At 37.1% G+C, this 22,015-nt stretch overlaps 1 protein-coding gene across 2 annotated transcripts in view; it reads right to left on the bottom strand.

Annotated features, from left to right (window-relative positions):
• Positions 1-718: 718 nt before the first annotated feature.
• Positions 719-22,015, bottom strand: part of LOC105499552 (nucleoporin 35) — a 43,649-nt gene continuing 22,352 nt past the window's right edge. For both annotated transcript variants that reach the window (XM_071073025.1, XM_011772178.3), the window contains exons 5-9: positions 10,345-10,486; positions 4,488-4,557; positions 3,607-3,735; positions 2,362-2,526; positions 719-1,102 (exon numbers count right to left, since the gene is read on the bottom strand). In XM_071073025.1, the coding sequence (XP_070929126.1) occupies positions 1,025-1,102; positions 2,362-2,526; positions 3,607-3,735; positions 4,488-4,557; positions 10,345-10,486 (584 nt within the window). In that variant the 3' untranslated portion in view covers positions 719-1,024. The remainder of the gene's footprint in view (positions 1,103-2,361; positions 2,527-3,606; positions 3,736-4,487; positions 4,558-10,344; positions 10,487-22,015) is intronic.

The following is a 22,015-nucleotide window of genomic DNA, read 5'->3' as shown; positions in this document are numbered from 1 at the left end:
TGGTATATAGTGGTTCATAACATATTTTCTCTTTCAAAGAATACTTAAAGCTTTTTATAATAAACTGCCCTTTCAAAAAATGTTCAATACATATTGGTATCATTTGGATATCCGTCCCCACCAAATCTCATGTTGAAATATGATCCCCGATGTTGGAAGTGGGGACTAGGGTGAGATGTTTAGATCATGGGGGCAGATGCCTCATGAATGGCGTGCTGCCCTCCCTGCAGTAATGAGTTCATGTGTGATCTGGTTATTGAAAAGTGTCTAGAACCTCCTTCTTCCTGCTATCTTCCTCTCTTTCACCATGTGATATGCTCACTGTCCTTCAGTTTCCTCCATGAGTAAAGCATCACGCTTCTTGTACAGCTACAAGTCAAATAAACCCTGAGCCAAATAAACCTCTTTTATTTTTAATAAATTACCCAGCCTCAGGTATTCCTTTATAGCAATGCAAACAGACTAATACACATATCATTGACAAGGTTTATTATCAAGAAACTTTAGTAAGTTTTTAAAAAGAATGCTCGTTTTAGAATACATCAAGAGGACATTCTGTGACAGGACATATACAAACAAGGATAATTAAAATATTAAATACTATCTAAATTAAAAGACCATAATTCAAATTGCTAATTATAATCTTTGTGTCAGTAGAAATAACTACAGTTCCCCTTCATGAAATTCACCCCCACGTTCTCATGAAGACTAAGAAGTCTCACCACAATTTCAGTTATTTAATTTACAATAATCAATGCTGAGTTTTCGGTGCTGAAGCATGCACTGTTACAGAAAGCACAAAATCCTATTCACAGGGATTTTTAGTTTTCTTTAAAATGTATCTCAAGCATCTTTTAAAGTGCGAGCTACAAAAAGGCTGTATCCTTAATGAAAAAGGCTTCTTTCTAAAAGAAGTATGAGACAGCTATCCAATATTGCAGGAACGGTTATATAACTAACCGAAGGAACCAGCAGCACTCTGCTAACTCGGTTTTAGTGTAGCAACCTCCTCCTTGGTCTTCTGCTACCAGCCAAACATGTACTCCATTGCTTTGGATACAAGACTTTCATCTTTTTTTGGCGTTTGTCTGTCAGAAATAACCTATTAAAAACACATACACACACAAAGCTGTTAGGTTATTGTTACTTCAGTGTCATAGTCAATTCTAGAATTGCTCATTTAAAAGAGAAACACCAAAATGCATGTATAGCACTGAATTGTATATTTTTAAAATTAATATATGGACTTAGAATATCCTTATGCTTTTAAGAATGCCAAAATTTCATTTCTTTGGAAAAGCAAATAATATCTGTTTCTTAAATTAGAAAATTTAATAGCTGTGTGCAGTGGCTCATGTCTGTAATCCCAGCACTTTGGGAGGTCAAGGTGGGCAGATCACTCGAGGTCAGGAGTTCAAGACCACTATGGCCAACATGGCCCCATCTCTACTAAAAATACAAAAAATTAGCTGGGCATAGTGGCACGTGCCTGTAATCTACTCAGGAGGCTGAGGTAGAAGAATCAACTGAACCCAGGAGGCAGAGGTTGCAGTGAGCTGGGATCGCACCACTGCACTCCAGCCTGGGCAACAGAGTGAGATTCCATCTCAAAACAAAAGAAAGAAAACTAAATAAAACAAAAGCTGCAAAAAATGGGAAATTTAAAATAACAGTAACAGAAACTAAAGAAACAGTTCTAGAATGATCTCCAAATTTCAGAGGAAGTCAAAAAACTGAACTACCACTATCTGCCCTACTAAAGCACAAGTGTTTCATGTACTGTGTTTGCAGGACCTGTTTCTGCAGCTGGTTAAGTTCAAACACTTGGCTACTCAGTAGGAGACAATAATATACTGAATGAGGTCATAATACTTCTACCATTCTTCGAAGAACATAATTAACTTCTTTAAGCTTTTTTGAAATGAGAAATTTTTTTCTGTCTGAATGGGAGTTGGTCAATGTCTTCATTTCAATAACCAAAGCTACTCCAACCTAAGGTTCTGCACTTTGGATACCATCAATTTAGTCACCAATTTAATAGAGCTTTAATGCGCCCTCATGTCAAAGATGTACATGGGATACATTTTGTATGTATGCAAATATAACTTAGAAAAAGCTAAAACAACTCTCAAAAAATTTTAAGGAATGGCAAATAAATTGTTCTTTAATTCATGATAACTTTCCAATTGGCCAAGATGCTAACTTTAAAAAAGAAAATTTTTAAAGTGTAAAGGTTTCATCAAGGTAATAGCCTCATCAAGAAACATTTAATAGCATACAAATCAATACAATGAAAAAGTTAAGCATGCTATGCACTCAGCCGCTAAGGTACATCTTTTTTTTATCTAATCCTTAAAATACCTGATAATCACTAGTAGAGGCTTTGTATGCTGTAGCAAGAGGTCTCATGGTAGAAATCCTAGGAGTACTTCCAGGTTGTGTTGGTGTACCTAGAGTTTTGATTGGTGGTGTAAAGGCTAAAGATGGAGATGATAAAGCACATCTGTCACTGCTTTCCATAACACTCTAGAGAAACAAAGAAACAACTCCTTTGTTTATAAAAGTAATACATATCATCCAGTATTACAGTCTACTTAGAAAGAAAATTTAATTAAAAGATAAGGATGAAATACTTTATTTGCTCTAATTAAACTTCCAAATAATTTTAAGCTTGAGAAAACATTTGCTCCTTAGGTAGCATGAGATTGAATGCTCAGCCAGAAATCTCACTTCAGTGACCTCAAACAATCTCAATACAACTATAGACCACAAAAATAAGAATTTCCTAAAACACTATGAAAAATCATCAAGGACAAAAAAAGTTCTTAGGGAAACCTGGAAAAGAATCAAAATCCAAAGATTTTTAATGCTCAAGTAACCCGAAATATTCTCTGGCCTCTGCAAACATTTGTTACAACACAGTATTATAACTATATAACTACACTGCTATAACAGATTCTAAGAATAGGAACCACGTCTTGCTTTGTTCATTAATGTGTGTATACTGGCACCAAGCACAATGCCTGGAATGTAGTACAAGTTCACATATACTTAAAGAATGTTCACAATGATTTAACAAGCCACAAAGAACAGTTTAAATTGTACTCTGTACTATTTAATGAGTATATATAGAATAATTTTAAAATAGTTTGAAATAGAAATATTTTGAAACAAAAACCTTTGGCATTTAAAAGTTAACTATCAGTTAACATTCATACGAACTAATTCATTCTGAAATAGTACCATTCCATTTAAGTACTTTAAAGAATCTGGTATCGCTTTGCACAAGAAAGAGAATGAATTAGTAGTCAAGAGACCTAAAATCTAGGCCTCATCTGTAACAACTCTGGACAAGTTACTTAAGTTCTCTTGGTTTCTTTCCTTTATCTGAAAAATGAAGAAGTGAGGACAGATTATCTCTAAATTCTAAAGTCTATGATTAAATACCTTCGGCTTACCACAAAGAGTACTATAAGTATCATCACATGTTACAAACTACGAAAAAGAGACACAGTGAAACCAAATGACACAACCATCAATTTCAATCCTTGGTCTTGTGTTCTTCATACAGATTAAGCTACTTTCCTTACATCACCAATAACTTACTTTGTCAATACATGGTTTTACACCAATCATGATGGATTCTCCAAAAATCCTCCCATCTTTGCTTAAGGCTTTCCGAGCCTGCAGTTTAGATTGGTAACGAATATGCATCCAATTTCCTGTATTAGACATCTGCAAAGAATGAAATTCTCTTAAAATAGAAAATATATAAAATCTACATCTAATGAATTCTACTACAAAATAGAAACGTGAAGATAAATTTACTTCCATTTCATATTTGATGCCTTGTAAAAAGCTGTGAAGTTCAACAAAAATCATATTTAAAACAGCTTCAACAATCTCTCAATTCTCTACAATCAATATGTACATATTCTCTGAAAGTAAAATACTTCTCAAAATATGTTTATTGTAAAGAGATCATAGCAACACTTGCCATAAAATTATTTAAAACTACTCAATTTGATTTTGTATAGGAGTTAATTAAGTCAATCTCTAGTAACAAAAAAAGATTTGTTACTTATAACTTGTAGCACAAGGTAAGATAATTTTTTAAATTTTAGAACTATAAAGCTCTAAAAACTCTAAAAGCTCAGGAACCTCCTACTTCCTTTATCCCCAATAAAAGAAGCTCAAATTGGAAAACAGTAATATAATACTTGGTATAATCTATCTTTTTTAAGACTGTAAACTGTTTAAGGAAGGGGGTGAGAAGAGGTGGATTTTCAAACTCATTTTATCTCTTTTTATCAAAAACTATGCAACTTCCAGCCTTCCAGATTTCAAAGGATATACGATATCAAAACTTTAAAAAAAAATTAAGTTTAAAAAAAAAAATCCACAAAATTCAGAAGCAAAGTTTCTCTCAATTCACAACTTACCCCTCTTTAGTCAAAACTCTGAACTGAAAAAAAACTAAGCCTTACCACATGTTTTAAGATATTCCCATACTGTGCAAATTGTAATAATATGTAGGACGCAGATGCTTGAGGAAACCTGAAAAAAACAGTTGTCCAAAGAAAACAGTCAGCTTCTACTATCAATGTGAATGCAAATTACTACAAGATAATGTTTCAAGATACATTCCCCCCAGCTGTCTAGAATGTTAACAGGAGAGCGCTGATCATCCTGTTTTCCTCAATATGGGTAATTCTGTCAACGACCAGTCACTCAAAAGCAAATACCTTAAAGTTAGTCTTATTCTGCCATTCTTCTCCACCCTCAAATTCTACCTCTGAAATCTCTAAAAATGCTACTCTCATTGCCATTATCCAGGTCTTAGAAAAAAACTATAAAGTTGCAGTTCTATATATGATTTATTTCAATATATGTACGTTAATATGTAATACATTTAGGTATACTACAGTTACGAAAAGATAAAGAATTTTAAATTATAAGCAAATCATTATACATTGAGCATCACTTAAAAATTCTGAAATTAAGTCTTATAACAAAGATAAAATTCAGCATCAATATCTATGGTATAGAATCACTTAAAAGGACAGTTACCAAAATTTGATTAGCCATATCTCTGCATGAGAAAATTCTAAGTAATTTTTACTTTCTTCTTTATAAAGTTCTGTATGGTTTGAATATTTTACAATGACACATTATTATTTTATAGTCCTAACAATAAAGCTATTTTCAATTTGAGAACAATAACCACTACCAACAGAATAGAAATGGCTATCTGGAGGCTCTCTAACCTCTAACTTCAGTTATCTGAAGACTGAATTAGAACCCTAAAGACAAAAAAAAAAAAATCTGAGTCTCAAAAATAAATCAGAAACCAAACACATTAAAAATCTATGTGAGGCCGGGCACGACGACTCACGCCTATAATACCAGCACTTTGGGAGGCCGAGGCAGGTGGATCACTTGAGGTAAGGAGTTCGAGACCAGCCTGGCCAACCTGATGAAACCCCGCCTCTACTAAAAATTAGCTGGGCATGGTGGCGGCACCTGTAGTCCCAGCTACTCAGGAGGCTGAGGCGGAAGAATCGCTTGAACCTGGGAGGGAAAGGTGGCAGTGAGCTGAGATCATGCCACTGCACTCCAGCCAGAGTGACAGAGTAAGACCTTTTCTCAAAATAAATAAATTAATTAATTAAATCTGTATGAGTAACATATTCATGCAATCAGAACTGAAAATTCATTTGTATAAAATATGGACATGAAATTTCTAACCACAAAGAAAAACAACAAATAGGTTGGGTGCCTACAGGGCGGCGATAAAACAAAAATGAAAAGAAGGAAGAACGGCTGCAAGTGAGGGAAGTACTTAAGAAATAAAACATAATTCTAAACTCTTGGACCACTTTGAGTAGAAACTTACATTCTAATACTCTACAGTAGAATCACCCAAAACAATGAATGATATTTCATAACCCTAAGTCAGTAGGAAAAAGTTAAACTACCAAAGAAAGAACATATATAGTGCATCTTTCAGAGGTACTTCCCCATAAATGATCAAAATAAAATACTTTATCCCTTAAAGGAGAATGCTTCAGTTCTTGAAATAAAAGTCACAGAGGGTTGTTAAAACCTGAAAGTAAAAAAATAAATAGCTGGGAAAGTTAATATCTGAAATTTGAAAACATACTAGGAGTGCTTCAAGTAATTTATCTAATTACTGGAAATCTTAAAAGTTAAACCACTACTATTGAGCCTGAAAAACAGATTTAAGAGTGCGTATCTATTTTCAAAAACATGCAGCCAAGCTGGCTCATTACTGTTATCCCAACTACTCATAAGGCTGAGGCAGAAGGATTGCTTGAGGCCAGGAATTGGAGACTGCAGTGAGCTATGATCAAGCCACTGCACTCCAGCCTAGATTACAGAGACTGTCTCAAAAAAAAAAAAAAAAAATCAAAAACAAAAACAAAACAAAGCAAAAAGCCATTTTATGAGAGAATATAAAAATGTAAAAGAAGAAGAAGAAAAAAAAAAACACGCCAGCCCAATTGCTATGGATATAGGACTGAGTATGGGCTTTCTGGAGAACAACAAAATGCAATGACCCTGCTTTTTACCTAAATAGAAATCAATAACACAGAAAATCTCTCTGGAAACATACACAAAAAACAGGTGGCAATCATTGCCTTAAAGAGGAGGAAAACTAGCTGGGGAGAAAAGCAAAAGGGAAGACTTCATTGTTCATTTTCACATACCTTTTGAACTTTTTAATTTTAAATAAATTGAATACACTAAACATTTATTGTGCACCTTTCTTCCTTCAAGGAGCTCAAGTGTTACTTTTATGTTTTTTAATCCCCCAAAAAAATATAATAGATACATTCCAGTATCAGCATGTGATACAGTTCAGCTGTGTCTCCACCCAAATCTCAACTTGAATTGCACCTCCCAGAATTCCCATGTGTTGTGGGACGGACCTGGGGGAGGTAACTGAATTGGGAGGGCCGGTCTTTCCCATACTGTTCTCATGATAGTGAGTAAGTCTCAAGATCTGATGGGTTTATCTGATGGGTTTTCTGTTTTTGCTTCTTCATTTCCTCTTGACATCACCATGTAAGTTGCCTCCCGCCATGATTCTGAGGCCTCCCCAGCCATGTGGAACCGTAAGTCCAATGAAACCTCTTTTTCTTCCCTGTCTCAAGTATGTCTTTATCAGCAGCATAAAAATGGACTAACACAGTAATTGCTACCAGTAGAGTAGGGCATTGCTGAAAAGATACCCAAAAATGTGAAGCGACGTTGGCACTGGGTAATAGGCAGAGGTTGGAAGAGTCTGGAGAGCTCAGAAGAAGACAGGAAAATGTGGGAAGTTTGGAACCTCCTAGAGACTTGTTGAACGGCTTTTACAAAAATGCTGATACTGATATGAACAATAAGGTCCATGCTGAGGTGGTCTCAGATGGAGATGAGGAACTTGTTGGGGACTGGAGCAAAGGTGACTCTTGCTATGTTTTAGCAAAGAGACTGATGGCATTTTGCCCCTGCCCTAGAGATTTGTGGAGCTTTGAACTTGAGAGAGATGATTTAAGGTATCTGGCAGAAGAAATTTCTAAGCAGCAAAGCATTCAAAAGGTGATTTGGGTGCTATTAAAAGCATTCCATTTTAAAGGGGAAACAGCATAAAAGTTCAGAAAATTTGCAGCCCAACAAGGCAGGAGAAAAGGAAAATTCATTTTCTGAGGAGAAATTCAAGCCAGCTGTAGAAATCTACATAAGTATAAAGAAGCCTAATGTTAAGGCCCAAGAGCATGGGGAAAATGTCTCTAGGGCATGTCAGAGCCCTTCAAGACAGCTAATCCCATCACAGGCCTGGAGGCCCAGGAGGAAAAAGCGGTTTCGTGGTCCGGGCCCAGGATCCCTGTGCTGTGTGCAGCCTAGGGACTTGGTGCCCTGTGTCCCAGCCTCTCCAGCCATGGCTGAAAGGGGCCAATGTAGAGCCTGGGCTGTGGCTTCAGAGGGTGGAAGCCCTAAACCTTGGCAGCTTCCACATGGTGTTGAGTCTGTGGGTGCACAGAATCAAGAATTGAGGTTTGGGAACCTTCACCTAGATTTCAGAAGATGTATGGAAATACCTGGATGCCCAGGCAAAACTGTGCTGCAGGGGTGGGGCCCTCATGGAGAACCTCTGCTAGGGCAGTGTGGAAGGGAATTGTGGGGTCAAAGCTCCCACACAAGGTCCCTACTGGGGCACTGCCTAGTGGGGCTGTGAGAAAAGGGCCACCATCCTCCAGACCCCAGAATGGTAGATCCACTGACAGTTTGCACTGTGTGCCTGGAAAACCCACACACTCAGTGCCAGCATGGGAAAGCAGCCGGGAGGGAGCCTGTACCCTGCAAAGTCATAGGGGTGGAGCTGCCTAAGACCATGGAAACCCACCTCTTGCATCAGCGTGACCAGGAAGTCAAAGGAGATCATTTTGGAGCTTTAAAATTTGACTGCCCCGCTGGATTTTTAACTTGCATGGGGCCTACAACCCCTTTCTCCCATTTGGAATGGCTGTATTTACCCAATTCCTAAACTCCCATTGTATCCAGGAAGTAACCAGCTTGCTTTTAATTTTACAGGCTCATAGGTGGAAGGGACTTGCCTTAGCTCAGATGAGACTTGGGACTGTGGACTTTTGGGTTAATGCTGAAATGAGTTAAGACTTTGGGGGATGTATCGGGGAGCCATGATTGGTTTTGAAATGTGAGGACATGAGATTTAGAGGGGCCAGGGATGAAATGAAATGGTTTGGCTGTGTCTCCACCCAAATCTCAACTCAAATTATATCTCCCAGAATTCCCATGTATTGTGGGAGGAATCCAGGGAGAGGTAATTGATTCATGGGGGCCAATCTTTCCTGTGCTATTCTCATGATAGTGAATAATTCTCACGAGATCTGATGGGTTTAGCAGGTGCTTCCACTTTTGCTTCTTCCTCATTTTCTCTTGACACCGCCATGTAAGAATGTCTTTCACCTCCCACCATGATTCTGAGGACTCTCCAGCCATGGAAACATAAGTCCAATTAAACCTCTTTTTCTTTCCAGTCTAGGGTATGTCTTTATCAGCATGAAAATGGACTAATACAGTATGGCAAATCATACTTTCAGAAACAAACCTTATATTGTACAGTATAAATATTAGCTTGAATATCAAAAGACCTAAGTTTTTGCTGGAGCTTTGCTAATAATAACTAGATATAAACTGCTGAATAAATCACTTAAGCTGCCTACACCTCAGTTTCCTCACCTGTAAAATAAAACATTGTACAATATGATCTCTAAGGTGTTTTACAGTGATATACACACACACACACACACACACACACACACACACACACACACACACACACAATGGAATACTACTCAGCCATAAAAAGGAATTAATTAATGGCATTTGCAGCAACCTGGATGGAACTGGAGACTATTATTCTAAGTGAAGTAACTCACTTATTCTAAGTGAAGTAACTCGGGAATGGAAAAAGCAAACATCGCATGTTCTCACTCATAAGTGGGAGCTAAGCTATAAGGATGCAAAGGCATAAGAATGATGAAATGGACTTTGGGGACTCGAGAAAATGGCGGGAAGAGGCTGAGGGATAAAAGACTATAAACTGGGGTCAGTGTATACTGCTCAGGAGATGGGTGCACCAAAGTCTCACAAATCATGTAAAGGACTTACTCATGTAACCAAATACCACCTGTTCCCCAAAAACCTACGGAAATAAAAATTTTAAAGAAAGGTATTTTAAAGTATATTTTGGACCTAAAAATCTATTCAAAAATGTAACGAGGAGCGTCATACTCTGTTTCTATTAATATTCAATACTTTGTGACTAGAAAGTATCAACCCTGTGATGTGTGTGTGTGTGTGTGTGTAAATGTTCATTCTGTTAGTTCAAAACTGGTGAATTCCACTAGATATAGAGAACTAGTCACTAGAAAAAGGGGAAGGAGTCCCTAAGTCTAAAGGGACAACTGTATTCCATCTAGCAAATATGCTTAAGAGAAAATAAGCTGGGAAGAAATAAACAGACAAATGATTAAAAAAACTACAAACAAATATCAAACTCTAGTTAATGACATGCATGCTCAAGTGTCAGGGTAATATGTATTGTTGTCTACAACTTATCATGAAATGTACCAACAAAAAGAATGAATTGATAGATGGATGAATGATAGATAAAGCAAATGTAGCAAACTGTTAACCATAGAATCTAGGCAGTAGTAATATGGGTGTTTGCTATGCGCTTCTTTCCATTTTTCTGTATGTTTGATTATATTCGGTGGGGTTTTTAAAAGGCAAATGATCTAAAAACCTTACCCAAACACAGTCACCCAAGAGTCATCGAGGTGATCTTCTGAAGTCAAAGAATCTCCTTGAGTATAAAAAGGATCCAACTGGGCAGGAGATAATGTCGTCTTTCGTGGCTGACCGATACTTGCTGGACTAAACATACTTTGGCCTGTATTAAGATATTTAGCAAGTTAGTTACCAGTATAAACACCTTGATTGATTCTAAATCAAAAATCTTAGTTTTAAATGATAAAGTCTAATAAAGTTGGCAATTACATAAATAGTTCAAAACATACAACTGTGGTCAAATAGCAATTTCATGCTACCACACAATTAGAGGAAGTAGTAATTGGGCATAGTTTATAATTTTGCAAATGTTTTATTATGTATGATAAATTATCTAAATGCTTTATTAAGCATGTCTGGTTAAGCCGGCACCAGAAGGATATCCCAGGCAATCTCAAAGACTTCTGCTGGTTTCATCTTCCAAACCTACCACTTTTATCACAGCACCTCTGTCTTAAGAACATGTAAAAATGTATTACCCACAGAACAAAATCTGAATGCCTCAGCCTTGGCTATACAGTTGCAATCTTACTTTGCCCGTATGCACTAAACAATATCTACCCTACCCCTTAAAATGTGAATGCAATTTCCTTTTATTCAGGTCATTTCTACTTAAAATGTCTTATCCTTTTATTTCTTATTCTTCAGTAACAGCCAGCAATTAATGAGTACTTCCATGTATCCAACATGCCATGCTAAACAAACACTTTACAAATTCATTTTATCTCAGAAGCACTGTCCAATTAAGGTTATACATTTGTGAGAAACAGAGACTATTTCCCTTTCATCTTCACAGTAGCAATCATGATTTATTCATTCAAAAAATATTTTGTCAGCACTTAAATATGCACCAAGCATCAACCTAGGTATTGAAGGTATAGCAGTAAACACATTAGACAAATAAAAACAAAAAATCCATCCCTACTGGAGCCTACATTCTAGAGAAAGAGAGACATATAAGTAAATACTTAGTGTGCTACAAAACTAAAAATACTATAGGGAAAAAAAAAATAAAGCAGAGAAGGGAGACAGGGCCAATTTGTGTGGATGGGTTAAATGAAAAAGGATTTCACTCAGGTGCGTTAAAGCAAAAACCTGAAGGACAAGGGAAGCAAAACAATATTTGAAGAAGTGAACATTCTGTGGAGAAAATAATAAAACCAAGGCCCTGAGGAAAGACATGACTGGTTTTAGATGAACACAAGAAGGCCACTATTTGCACAGTGAGTGGGGGGGATGTGAGATGAGAACAAGGATATGAAAGCAGAGAGGCAGCAATATGCCAGATCATGAAGAAAAACCTTATAAAGCCACTGTAAAAGCCAAAGCTCTAAGTGAGGTAGGAAACCAACAGAAAATTCTGAGCAAGCGTGACATAACGGGACTAAAACTTTGATAGTAAAAGGTAGCATTTTAAGGGCCAGGCCAGTGGCTCACGCCTGTCATCCCAACACTTTGGGAGGCCTAGGCGAGCAGATCATGACGTCAGGAGTTCGTGACTGGCTTGGTTAACATGGTAAAACCCCATCTCTAGTAAAAAATACAAAAATTAGCCAGGTGTGGTGGCACATGCCTGTAATCCCAGCTCCTCGCGAGGCTGAGGCAGGAGAATCGCTTGAACCCAGGAGGCGGAGGCTGCAGTGAGCTGAGATAGCGTCACTGTGTTCCAGTGGGTGTATGTATACCACATTTTCTTTATTCACTCACCCATTGATGGACCCTTAGTTGATTCCATATCAACTAAGTGATTCCATAACAACTGGGTGATAGAGAGACTCTGTCTCAAAAAAAAAAAAAAAAAAATAGGTAGCATTTTATTAAGTGATTATTATGCTTTACGAGTGTAATTACATTTAATCCTAACAATCCTATAAAATCGGTCCAATTAGTCCATTTAACAAATTAGGAAAATGATAATATTAAATAACAGTAGGGAAGTTGGAATTCCAATCCAGGCAATAGGAATCCAAAGCATGAGCTCTGAGGCAGTAATCTAGTTAACATGTTTATTTCTTATGGCGGTACTACAAGCGTGGTCTGGAGACCCTTGGCTCCCCCAAGACCCTCTCATGAGATCAGCCAACTCAAAATTATTTTCACAAAAACATGAAGTTTCATTTGTCTTTTTCTCAGTCTCTTATGAGTGTACAATGGAGTTTTCCAGAGGCAACTTCATGTGATTATGTGATTCAACGGACTCAGGTTGAACAGAGAAGCAGATTCATGAGAATTCAGAGGTATTTTATTAAGCCAGACACTAAAAAGATTTTTAAAACAAAAACAATGTCACTCTTTCCACAAAATTTTTTTATCTTTAGAAAATAGTTACTGTTCACTTCAAAAAGGGTTGTTTATATGAAATAACTTTATTATTTTTAAATCAGTTAATAGTTAAGTTTTAAAATTTTCTGTTTTAATTTTGAATGCAGTAAATATTGATAGCTATAAGCTATATAAACGAAAGCTCTTTAACTGTTAAGAGTATAAACAAGGTAAAAACTATAAAACTAAGACGTTTGAGAACCACTGTTCTACAGGTCAATGCACATGAGTCACGCTCCTTAACACATGGAGGCTACTTAACACATTCTAACTATTGTATATATCTCCTGGCTTGTCATTTATCCTTAATTCCCAAATGAGCTGAAAACCATCCTAACTCATTCCAAAGTGTTTACAGTCACCTGGATTTCTCAATGTTCTCAAGAAACCAAAAAGACTATCTATAGAAAGTGGGGGGAAAAGCTACTGTGATAAAAAGCTTGACTTTGCACCATGGCTCATGGCTGTAATCCCAGCGCTTTGGGAGGCCAAGGCAGGAGGATTGCTTGAGCTTAGGAGCTCGAGATCAGCTTGGGCAACATGGTGAAATCCTATCTCTACTAAAAATACAAAAAATTAGCTGGGCGTAGTGGTGTGCGCCTGTGGTCCCAGCTATTTGAGACGCTGAGATGGAAGGATCACTTGAGCCTGGGACATGGAGGTTGCAGTGAGCCAAAATTGCGCCACTGCACTCCAACCTAAATGACAGAGTAAGACCCCCCATCTCAAAAAAAATGTATATGTATATTTGATAAAAATAACTTATTAAAGAAGTGGGTAAAGAACATGAATAGACATTTTTCAAAAGACATACAAATGGCTAAGAGGTATATGAAAAAATGCTCAACATCACTAATCATCAGAGAAATGCAATTCAAAACTACATTATCATCTTACCCTAGTCAGAATGGCTATTGTCAAACAAAAAAAACAAAGAGATGCTGGCAAGGATGCAGAGAAAAAACTCATACACTGATAGTGAGAACAGAAATTAGTACAACCTCTATAGAAAGCCATATGGAGATTTCTCAAAGAACTAAAAATAGAACTACCATTCAATCCAACAATCTCTCTTATTGGGTATCTAACCAAAGGAAAAGAAATAATATACCAAAAAGACCGCTGGACTTGTAAGTTTATCACAGCACTATTCACAATAGCAAAGATATGGAATCAACTAAGGGTCCATCAATGGGTGAGTGAATAAAGAAAATGTGGTATACATACACAATGGAATATTATTCAGCCATTAAAAAGAAAGGAATCAATTTTGTAGCAACATGGATGGAATTGGAAGTCAGTATCTTAAGTGAAACAACACAGGCACAGAAAGACAAACATCACATATGCTCACTCATAAGCAAGTGCTTTAAAAAGTATTCACAAAAATCAGTAGCATTTATATACGGCAATAACATTCAAGCTGAGAACTAAATCAAAAATGTAATCCCATTTACAATAGCCACATACAAAAAAAAAATTAAAATACTTAGGAATACATCTACCCCAGGAGGTGAAAAATCTCTACAAGGAGAACTCCAAAGCACTGATGAAAGAAATCACAGATGACACAAATGGAACAACATTCCATGCTCATAGATTAGAAGAATCAATATCATTAAAATGACCATATTGCCCAAAGGAATTCAACACATTTTCAATCAAATAACCAACATCATTTTTCACAGAATTATAAAAAACTACTCTAAAATTCACAGAGAAGCAAGAAGAGCCCAAATAGCCAAAGCAATCCTAAGCAAAAAGAACAAAGCCAGCAGCATCATATTATCTGACTTCAAACTATGGGGCTACAGTAACCAAAACAGTATGGTACTGGTACAAAAATAGGCACAGAGACCAATGAAACAGAATGGAGAATCCAGAAACAAAGTCACACACCTACAAACAATGGATCTTCAACAAAGTTGGCAAAAATAAAGAATGGATAAAGGATGCCTTATTCAATAGATGGTGCAAGGAAAACTAGCTAGCCATATGCAGCCTGCCTCTCACCATATAAAAAAATTAACTCAAGATGAATTAAAGACTTAAATGTAAGACCTCAAAATAAAAGTTCTAAAAGAAAACCTTGAAAACCCTCTTCTGGACATTGGCCTAGGCAAAGACTTTATAACTAATGTTGCAAAAGCAAATACGACAAAAACAAAGATTGACAAGTTGGACCTCATTAAACTAATGACTTTCTGCACACAAAAGAAACTATCAAAAGAATAAACTAACAACCTACAGAATAGGAGAAAATATGTTCAAAGTATGCATCCAACAAAGGAATCTGTAAGGAACTTAAATTAACAAGAAAAAAACACATTAAAAAATGGGCAAAGGACATGAGCAGGCATTTCTCAGAAGAAGACATGCAGGTGACCAACAAACATGAAAAAATGTTCAATGTCACTAATCAGAGAGACTGCAAATCAAAACCACAATGTGATACTATCTCACACCAATCAAAATGGTTACTATTAAAAAGTCAAAAAATAGGCCAAGCGCAGTGGCTCACACCTGTAATCCTAGCACTTTGGGAGGCCAAGTCATTTGGATTGCCTGAGGTCAAGAGTTCGAGACAAGCCTGGCCAACATGGCGAAACCCCATCTCTACTAAAAACACAAAAACTAGCTGGGCATGGTGGCGGGCGCCTGTAGTCCCAGCTACTTGGGAAACTGAGACAAGAAAATCACTCGAACCCAGGGAGCAGAGGTTGCAGTGAGCCGAGATCGTGCCACTTCACTCCAGCCTGGGTGACAGTGAGATTCCATCTCAAAAAAAAAAAAAAAAAAAAAAATCAAAAAATAAGAACGTAGGCCGGGCATGGTGGCTCAAGCCTGTAATCCCAGCACTTTGGGAGGCTGAGACGGGCGGATCACAAGGTCAGGAGACCGAGACCATCCTGGCTAACACGGTGAAACCCCGTCTCTACTAAAAAATACAAAAAAAAAAACTAGCCGGGCGAGGTGGCGGGTGCCTGTAGTCCCAGCTACTCAGGAGGCTGAGGCAGGAGAATGGCGTGAACCTGAAAGGCGGAGCTTGCAGTGAGCTGAGATCCGGCCACCGCACGCCAGTTTGGGCGACAAAGCGAGACTCCGTCTCAAAAAAAAAAAAAAAAAAAAAAAAAGAATGTAAGAATGTTGGTGAGGCTGCAGAGGGAACCCTTATATGCTGTTGGTGGGAGTGTAAATTAGTGCAGCCCCAGCAGAAAGCGGTTTGGAGATTTGTAGAACTCAAAATAGCACTACTATTTGAACATCTTGTTGTCTAGTAAGGTATAGAATAACGTTCTGGATAAAATAGATTATTTAATAAGCTTAATAGATGTGAGGTGATCTGAAACATATTTTTCCTAGAGGAAAGTTTACATTAATAGGTTAAATTAGATTAGTTCTAGTTTCTAACTTTGAATTCAAAGCAGTCTAGGAACTCAAATTGTTTAGCAACCCTAAAGAGGTAAGATTTTTGAAACACTTTTTTTTTTTGAGACAGAGTCTTGCTCTGTTGCCCAGGCTGGAGTGTAGTGGTGCAATCATAGCCCACTACAACCTCCGCCTCCTGGGTTCAAGGGTTTCTCCTGTCTCTGCTTCTGGAGTAGCTGGGATTACAGGTGTGCGCCACCACAGCCAGTTAATTTTTGTATTTTTAGTAGAGACGAGGTTTCACCAGGTTGGCCAGGCTGGTCTCCAAACTCCTCACGTCAGGTGATCTGCCCGCCTTGGTCTCCCAAAGTGCTGGAATTACAAGCGTGAGCTACCATGCCCAGCAGACTTTTGAAATTCTTAAGTGATTATATTTTTTTCTCTTCAGTTAGAATGATATTATTGCATTATAGCTTTTACTTGACAACTCTTTTGATCCTGTCCAGGCTGTAGTTTTGTTTTGATATCATTTGGAGGCAAGACATGGACATCATTCCTAGAAGTCTTTTAGATTTGACTTTATAAATTAACATTTGTGCTGTAATTGAAGTTATATATTACTAACAACAGTTAACTTTTTTAAGTTCTTGTCTATTGTCGCATTTTATTTTTGGAGTAACACCTAAGTCTTGTGTTACAGGTTCATTATAAACATAATAACTAAGTAATATTTGTTAAACCTTTTTAAAAATTTTCTTTCAGGTAATCTTCAACTATACGGGACAGTTTTTTTTTTTTATTTGTACAAATGTACGGGGTAGATGTGCAGGAATACTAAAGTACATCATCCTATAATACATTTAACAATTTATTTCCCTCATCGCCACAGAAGCATTTAATAGGTATAGGCTGAGTATCCAAAATCTGTAAATACAAAATCCAAAATGTTCCAAAACCTGTAACTTTTGGAGCACGAGCATAACACTCAAAGGAAATTTCAGATTTTCAATGCTCAACTGCTAAGTATAATGCAAATATTCCAAAATCTGAAACTCTTCTGGTCCAAAGCAGTTCTGATAAGGGATACTCAACCTATTCAATATATTTCTAGAATAAGGCTAATTTAAAATGAAACATCCCACTTTGACAAGAGATATATTTTTAAGAATCTGCTTATCAACTAAGTTACCAACTATTGCTTTACTAAGTAAGCAAAAGCATATATTTATACAAAAGATACTCTTAACTAATTTTAGTTACTACAAAGATTCCATTAACAAACCAAAGACAGTAAAAGGCATTTAATCTGAAGCCAATCCAAATTTTCTATGGTCTATATGTATTACCATTAAGATAAAATTTAGTTATGCTACATCATGTAATAACCTTCAAGCAAGAAATTAAATGAAGGTTCAAATTATGACAACCATTACAACCTTTAAAAATAAAATCAAAAATAAGTCTCAAACGAATAAGCAATCTAATTTTTGCCCTGTCAACTACTCTGAGTAACATAATTACTTATACATAATCTAAAACTATTTACATAACTTTAGCATAATTGCCCCCCACCTAGTTAATGTTTAATTGCTCCACTGATTTTACTTCCTTTCAATCAGACTTCTGGTGCCCACACGCCATGCTTTATAAGATGAAAATAAAGTGTGCCTATCAAACCACAACAAATCGGAGTGTAATGTGTCTCCCTGAGTAAATCACTATCCAAACATTCTTCCTAAAACTGGATTAAAGCAGAGGGCAAAAGACCTTATTGCCCTTTATGACAATGTCTTCAATTAAAGAAAGATTCAATTATTTCAAAATAGACCACTAACCTAAATGAAAACAAAAGAGATTAAAAGATAAGTAAATTTTAAACAGATATAAGCCAAATGAAACTTAGAAAAAAAGAGGTTTCTGGCAGTGTTAACTTCTTAGCACGAAACAAAGTAGCACAAAATGTACTAAGGGATTTGGTCTCTGCTCAATGAGAGGAGGAAGACTGGAGATTCAACTCAACCATTTGATTGATAATTCAGTCATGCCCACGTAATGAAACTCCAATAAAAACTGTGAACATAGACGCTCCAGTGAGCTTCCCTCGTTGGTAGTACTCCATGTATATTGCTATACATTGACAATGGGAGGATAACACATCTCCCTTCACATTTGGAACCCTTTCCAACTTCGCCCTATGTCTCTTCCTTTAGCTGGCTCTACTTTGTTTCTTTTTGCTGTAATAAAACTGTAACCATGAGTACAGCACTTTCAGTGGGGTTGTGAGTCTTTCTAGTAAACTACCAAACATTACAAGCAGCCTTGGGAATCTCTTACTTTATAGACAGTTGGTCTAAAGTGATCGTTTCAAACTTAACAGCTAGTATCTGAAGTAAGGATAATCTTACAAGGACTATTTAATCAGACTTTGTAGTATGGCACACACATTGTACCCAAAAAGCGTACTGAACAGTGGGTATAATTCAATCAAGCATAGTGAACTGAACCCTGTATTCACTTGTAATCCCTTGCAAACACCTAATGACAGACACTCTAAAAAAGTATCAGGTTTTGGGGACAATGATACTGTGGAAAACTCCTGGCTGAACTTAAGGAAAACTAGTGTAAAGTATATAATAAGGGCTTAGAGGCCAGGCCTCTCCTTATCCCAGGCAGCCAGATAACTGTCACTTTCCCAATCCACCCTCAAAGACCAAAGAGTTTGTCTCTGGAGAAAAGGAACCTAAACAGCTCAAAACTCAATGAGTCTGACAGCAGAAGACAACTGTAATGAGATTAAGTGAAAATCTGCACACTGAAAAGGAGACTTGCCCCTGCCTAGATTCAGAACACCAGCTTAGGCAATAAGGCTATTAAAAGATTCTTCTTTGTGAACACTTAAAGGTGAAGCCCAGTAAGATACAAAACAGCTTCTCTCCATCAATTCTACCCTGCTGCCAATACTGAACCCTATACACACAGTTATTCCAAGTAGCTTTCTAGTGCCTCATTTGATAAATATTTGCTCACCAGCAATGACAGAGGGGTTAAAAAAAAAAAAACCAATAACTAGAAGAGACGAGACAGTAAGAGCAGGAATAAAAAAGACTGCTATTAACCTCACTGCTAGGACATTTTACCTATGAAAGAACAGAATGCTGTATTTCTAAGTATATTCAAAGAATAACAACAAAAATGTTCCCGGAATTAAAATGACAGAGAAAATAAAAAACTGATTGAGATGGTGGGGCACGGTGGCTCACACCTGTAGTCCCAGCACTTTGGGAGGCTGATGAAGGTGGATCACTTGAGGTCAGGAGTTCGAGACCAGCCTGGCCAACATGGTGAAACCCTGTCTCTACTAAAAATAAAAAAATCAGCCCGGAATGGTGGCGCACCATCTGTAGTCCCAGCTACTTGGGAAGCTGAGGAGGAGAATCACTTGAACCTGGGAGGCAGGTTGCAGTGAGCAGAGATTGCATCACTGCACTCCAGCCTGGGCAACTCCATCTCAAAACAAAAAAAAAACGCCAAAACACACACACACACACACACACACACACACACACACACACACAACATTTGAGAAAATCTCTCAGAAAGTAGTATACAGATATAAATGATAACATAAAAGGGAAGAAATAATTAGAAATCTCTGCAGTAATGCAACACACAAACAGAAATAATTCCAAAAAAGGGAACACAGAAAGCAGAGAGAAAGCAATTGTCAAGCAAATAATACAGGGAAGTTTCTCAGAACTGAAGAATATAAGCTTCTTGATGCCAAGGATCCATCAATACCCCAGAAAAACAATTTAAAAAGCTCTACACCTAGTCACATTTGTGAAACTGAGAATACCAACCATAGAGATACCATAAATTTTGGAAAACAGGTCACACAGAAATACTCAGGAATCATCACCACAAATGGCTTCCACAGAACACTGGAAGGCAGAAGACAATGGAATGATGCCTCCAAAATTCCAACCTACCAACCTACGCTATCAGTCAAGTGTGAAGACTGAAAATAAAGCATTTCTGACATGAGGTCTTAGATTTTTACTTCCTAAGCAAGCTTTTTTAGAAAGCTACTCAAATATATTCTTCACCAAAACCAGGACATAAAGAGGAAGGGATGCTTTCTAGGAAAAAGAACTCGATGCTAGAAACTTGCAAGTCCTAGGACGACAGTCATACACCATGCCAAAACAAGAAATCAAGACAGAGGCTAAGAGAGAGAAATTCTCAGTTTAAAACAAAGAAAAATGTGCTTGAAAAATGAGTGTACTAAAATAGGTGTATACCATAGCAACAGAATGTTTGCTTAAAATAAAGGGAACAAATGGCACATAGAAAAAAAATACAATTATTAGCTATTGGAGAACCAAGAGTTTTACAGAAAGAACAATATTAATTGGTTCAGCACTGAGCAGTATTTACATAGTCACAATACAAACACTGACAAAGGAATAAAATTAGATATAACTATATTCAGATAATATGAGGGGAAAATACAGTATCTTCAATTACTTTAAGAGAAATACAGCAAAATTAAAAACTGAAAATTAAGAATTAGCAATATGATGATATGTGGCTGGCTAAATAATAACCCTCCAAAATAACAAAATCCTAATCCCTGAAATCTGCGAATGCTATCTATGTGGCAAAAAGGATCTTGCAGATGCGATTACAGATCCCAAGATGGGGAGATTATCCAGGTGGGCCCTATATGTAACCACAAGTATCCTTACAAGAGGGAAGTAGAAGGAGATTTTACTTCGGAGAAGATTATATGATTATGGAAGCAGGGATTGGAATGACATGCTTTGAAGATGGAGGAAAAAGGCATAAACAAGAATCCAACTAGATGCTTAAAAAAAACAAGGAAGCTGATTGTCCATAGAATCTCCAGAGGTAATCCTATCAACACCTTGACTTTAGCCCAGTGAAACTGATTTTGGATTTCTGACTTCCAAAACTCTAAGAGAATGAACATAAAGTGTTTTAAGTCACTACATTTGTGGTAATTTGTTATAACAGCAAGAGTAAACTAATCTAGCATCTCATTTGGACATGAAAGTAAATTCCAAAAAGAACAGCTCTAAGATCTGGACTGGCTAGTTCAAAATAAGGTTAAAGATTATTGCATTTTGTTATAAGTATTTAAGTTCTATTTAATTTTCTTTTTTTTTTTTTTTTTCTTTTTTTTGAGATAGAGTTTTGCTCTTGTTGCCCAGGCTGGAGTTCAGTGGTGCAATCTTGGTTCACTGCCACTTCCACCTCCCCAGTTCAAGCGATTCTCCTGCCTCAGCCTCCTGAGTGGCTGGGATTACAGGCACCCACCACCATGCCTGGCTAATTTTTTGTAGTTTTAGTAGAGATGGGGTTTCACCATGTTGGCCAAGCTGATCTTCAACTCCTGACCTCAGGTGATCCACCCACCTTGGCCTCCCAAAGTGCTGGGATTACAGTAAGCTCTATTTAATTTTCTAAAACTATCTGAATTTATTATTTTGACTAAAACATAAATATTGCCACCACCATAACTAGAAACCACTCAATGGTAGCCTAATCTGACATGAGAGTAAATAAAATTTTGGTGACTATCAAAAATAAGATTATCCTAGATTATCCAGAAAGGCCCAATATAACCAACAAGGTCTTAAAGAGGGAAGAGGAAAGGAAAAGAATGATGTAGAAACACTGCTGGCTCTGAAGATGGTAGGGGGACACAAGTCAAAGAATGTGGGCAGCCTCCAGAAGTTGGAAAAGAAAAAAAAAATTATCCTCTAGAGCCTCCAGAAAGGAATGCAGTCCTGCTAACATCTTGATTTTAGTCCACTGAGGCCTACTTCAGACTTCTGATCTCCCCAACTGTAACACAATACATTCGTGTTGTTTTAAGCCATTAATTTGTGATAATATGATTCAGCAGCAATAAGAA

This window comes from Macaca nemestrina, chromosome 11 (assembly GCF_043159975.1).
Source record: "Macaca nemestrina isolate mMacNem1 chromosome 11, mMacNem.hap1, whole genome shotgun sequence".
Classification (NCBI taxonomy): Eukaryota; Metazoa; Chordata; class Mammalia; order Primates; family Cercopithecidae; genus Macaca; species Macaca nemestrina.
This window is presented reverse-complemented; position numbering and strand designations above follow the sequence as displayed.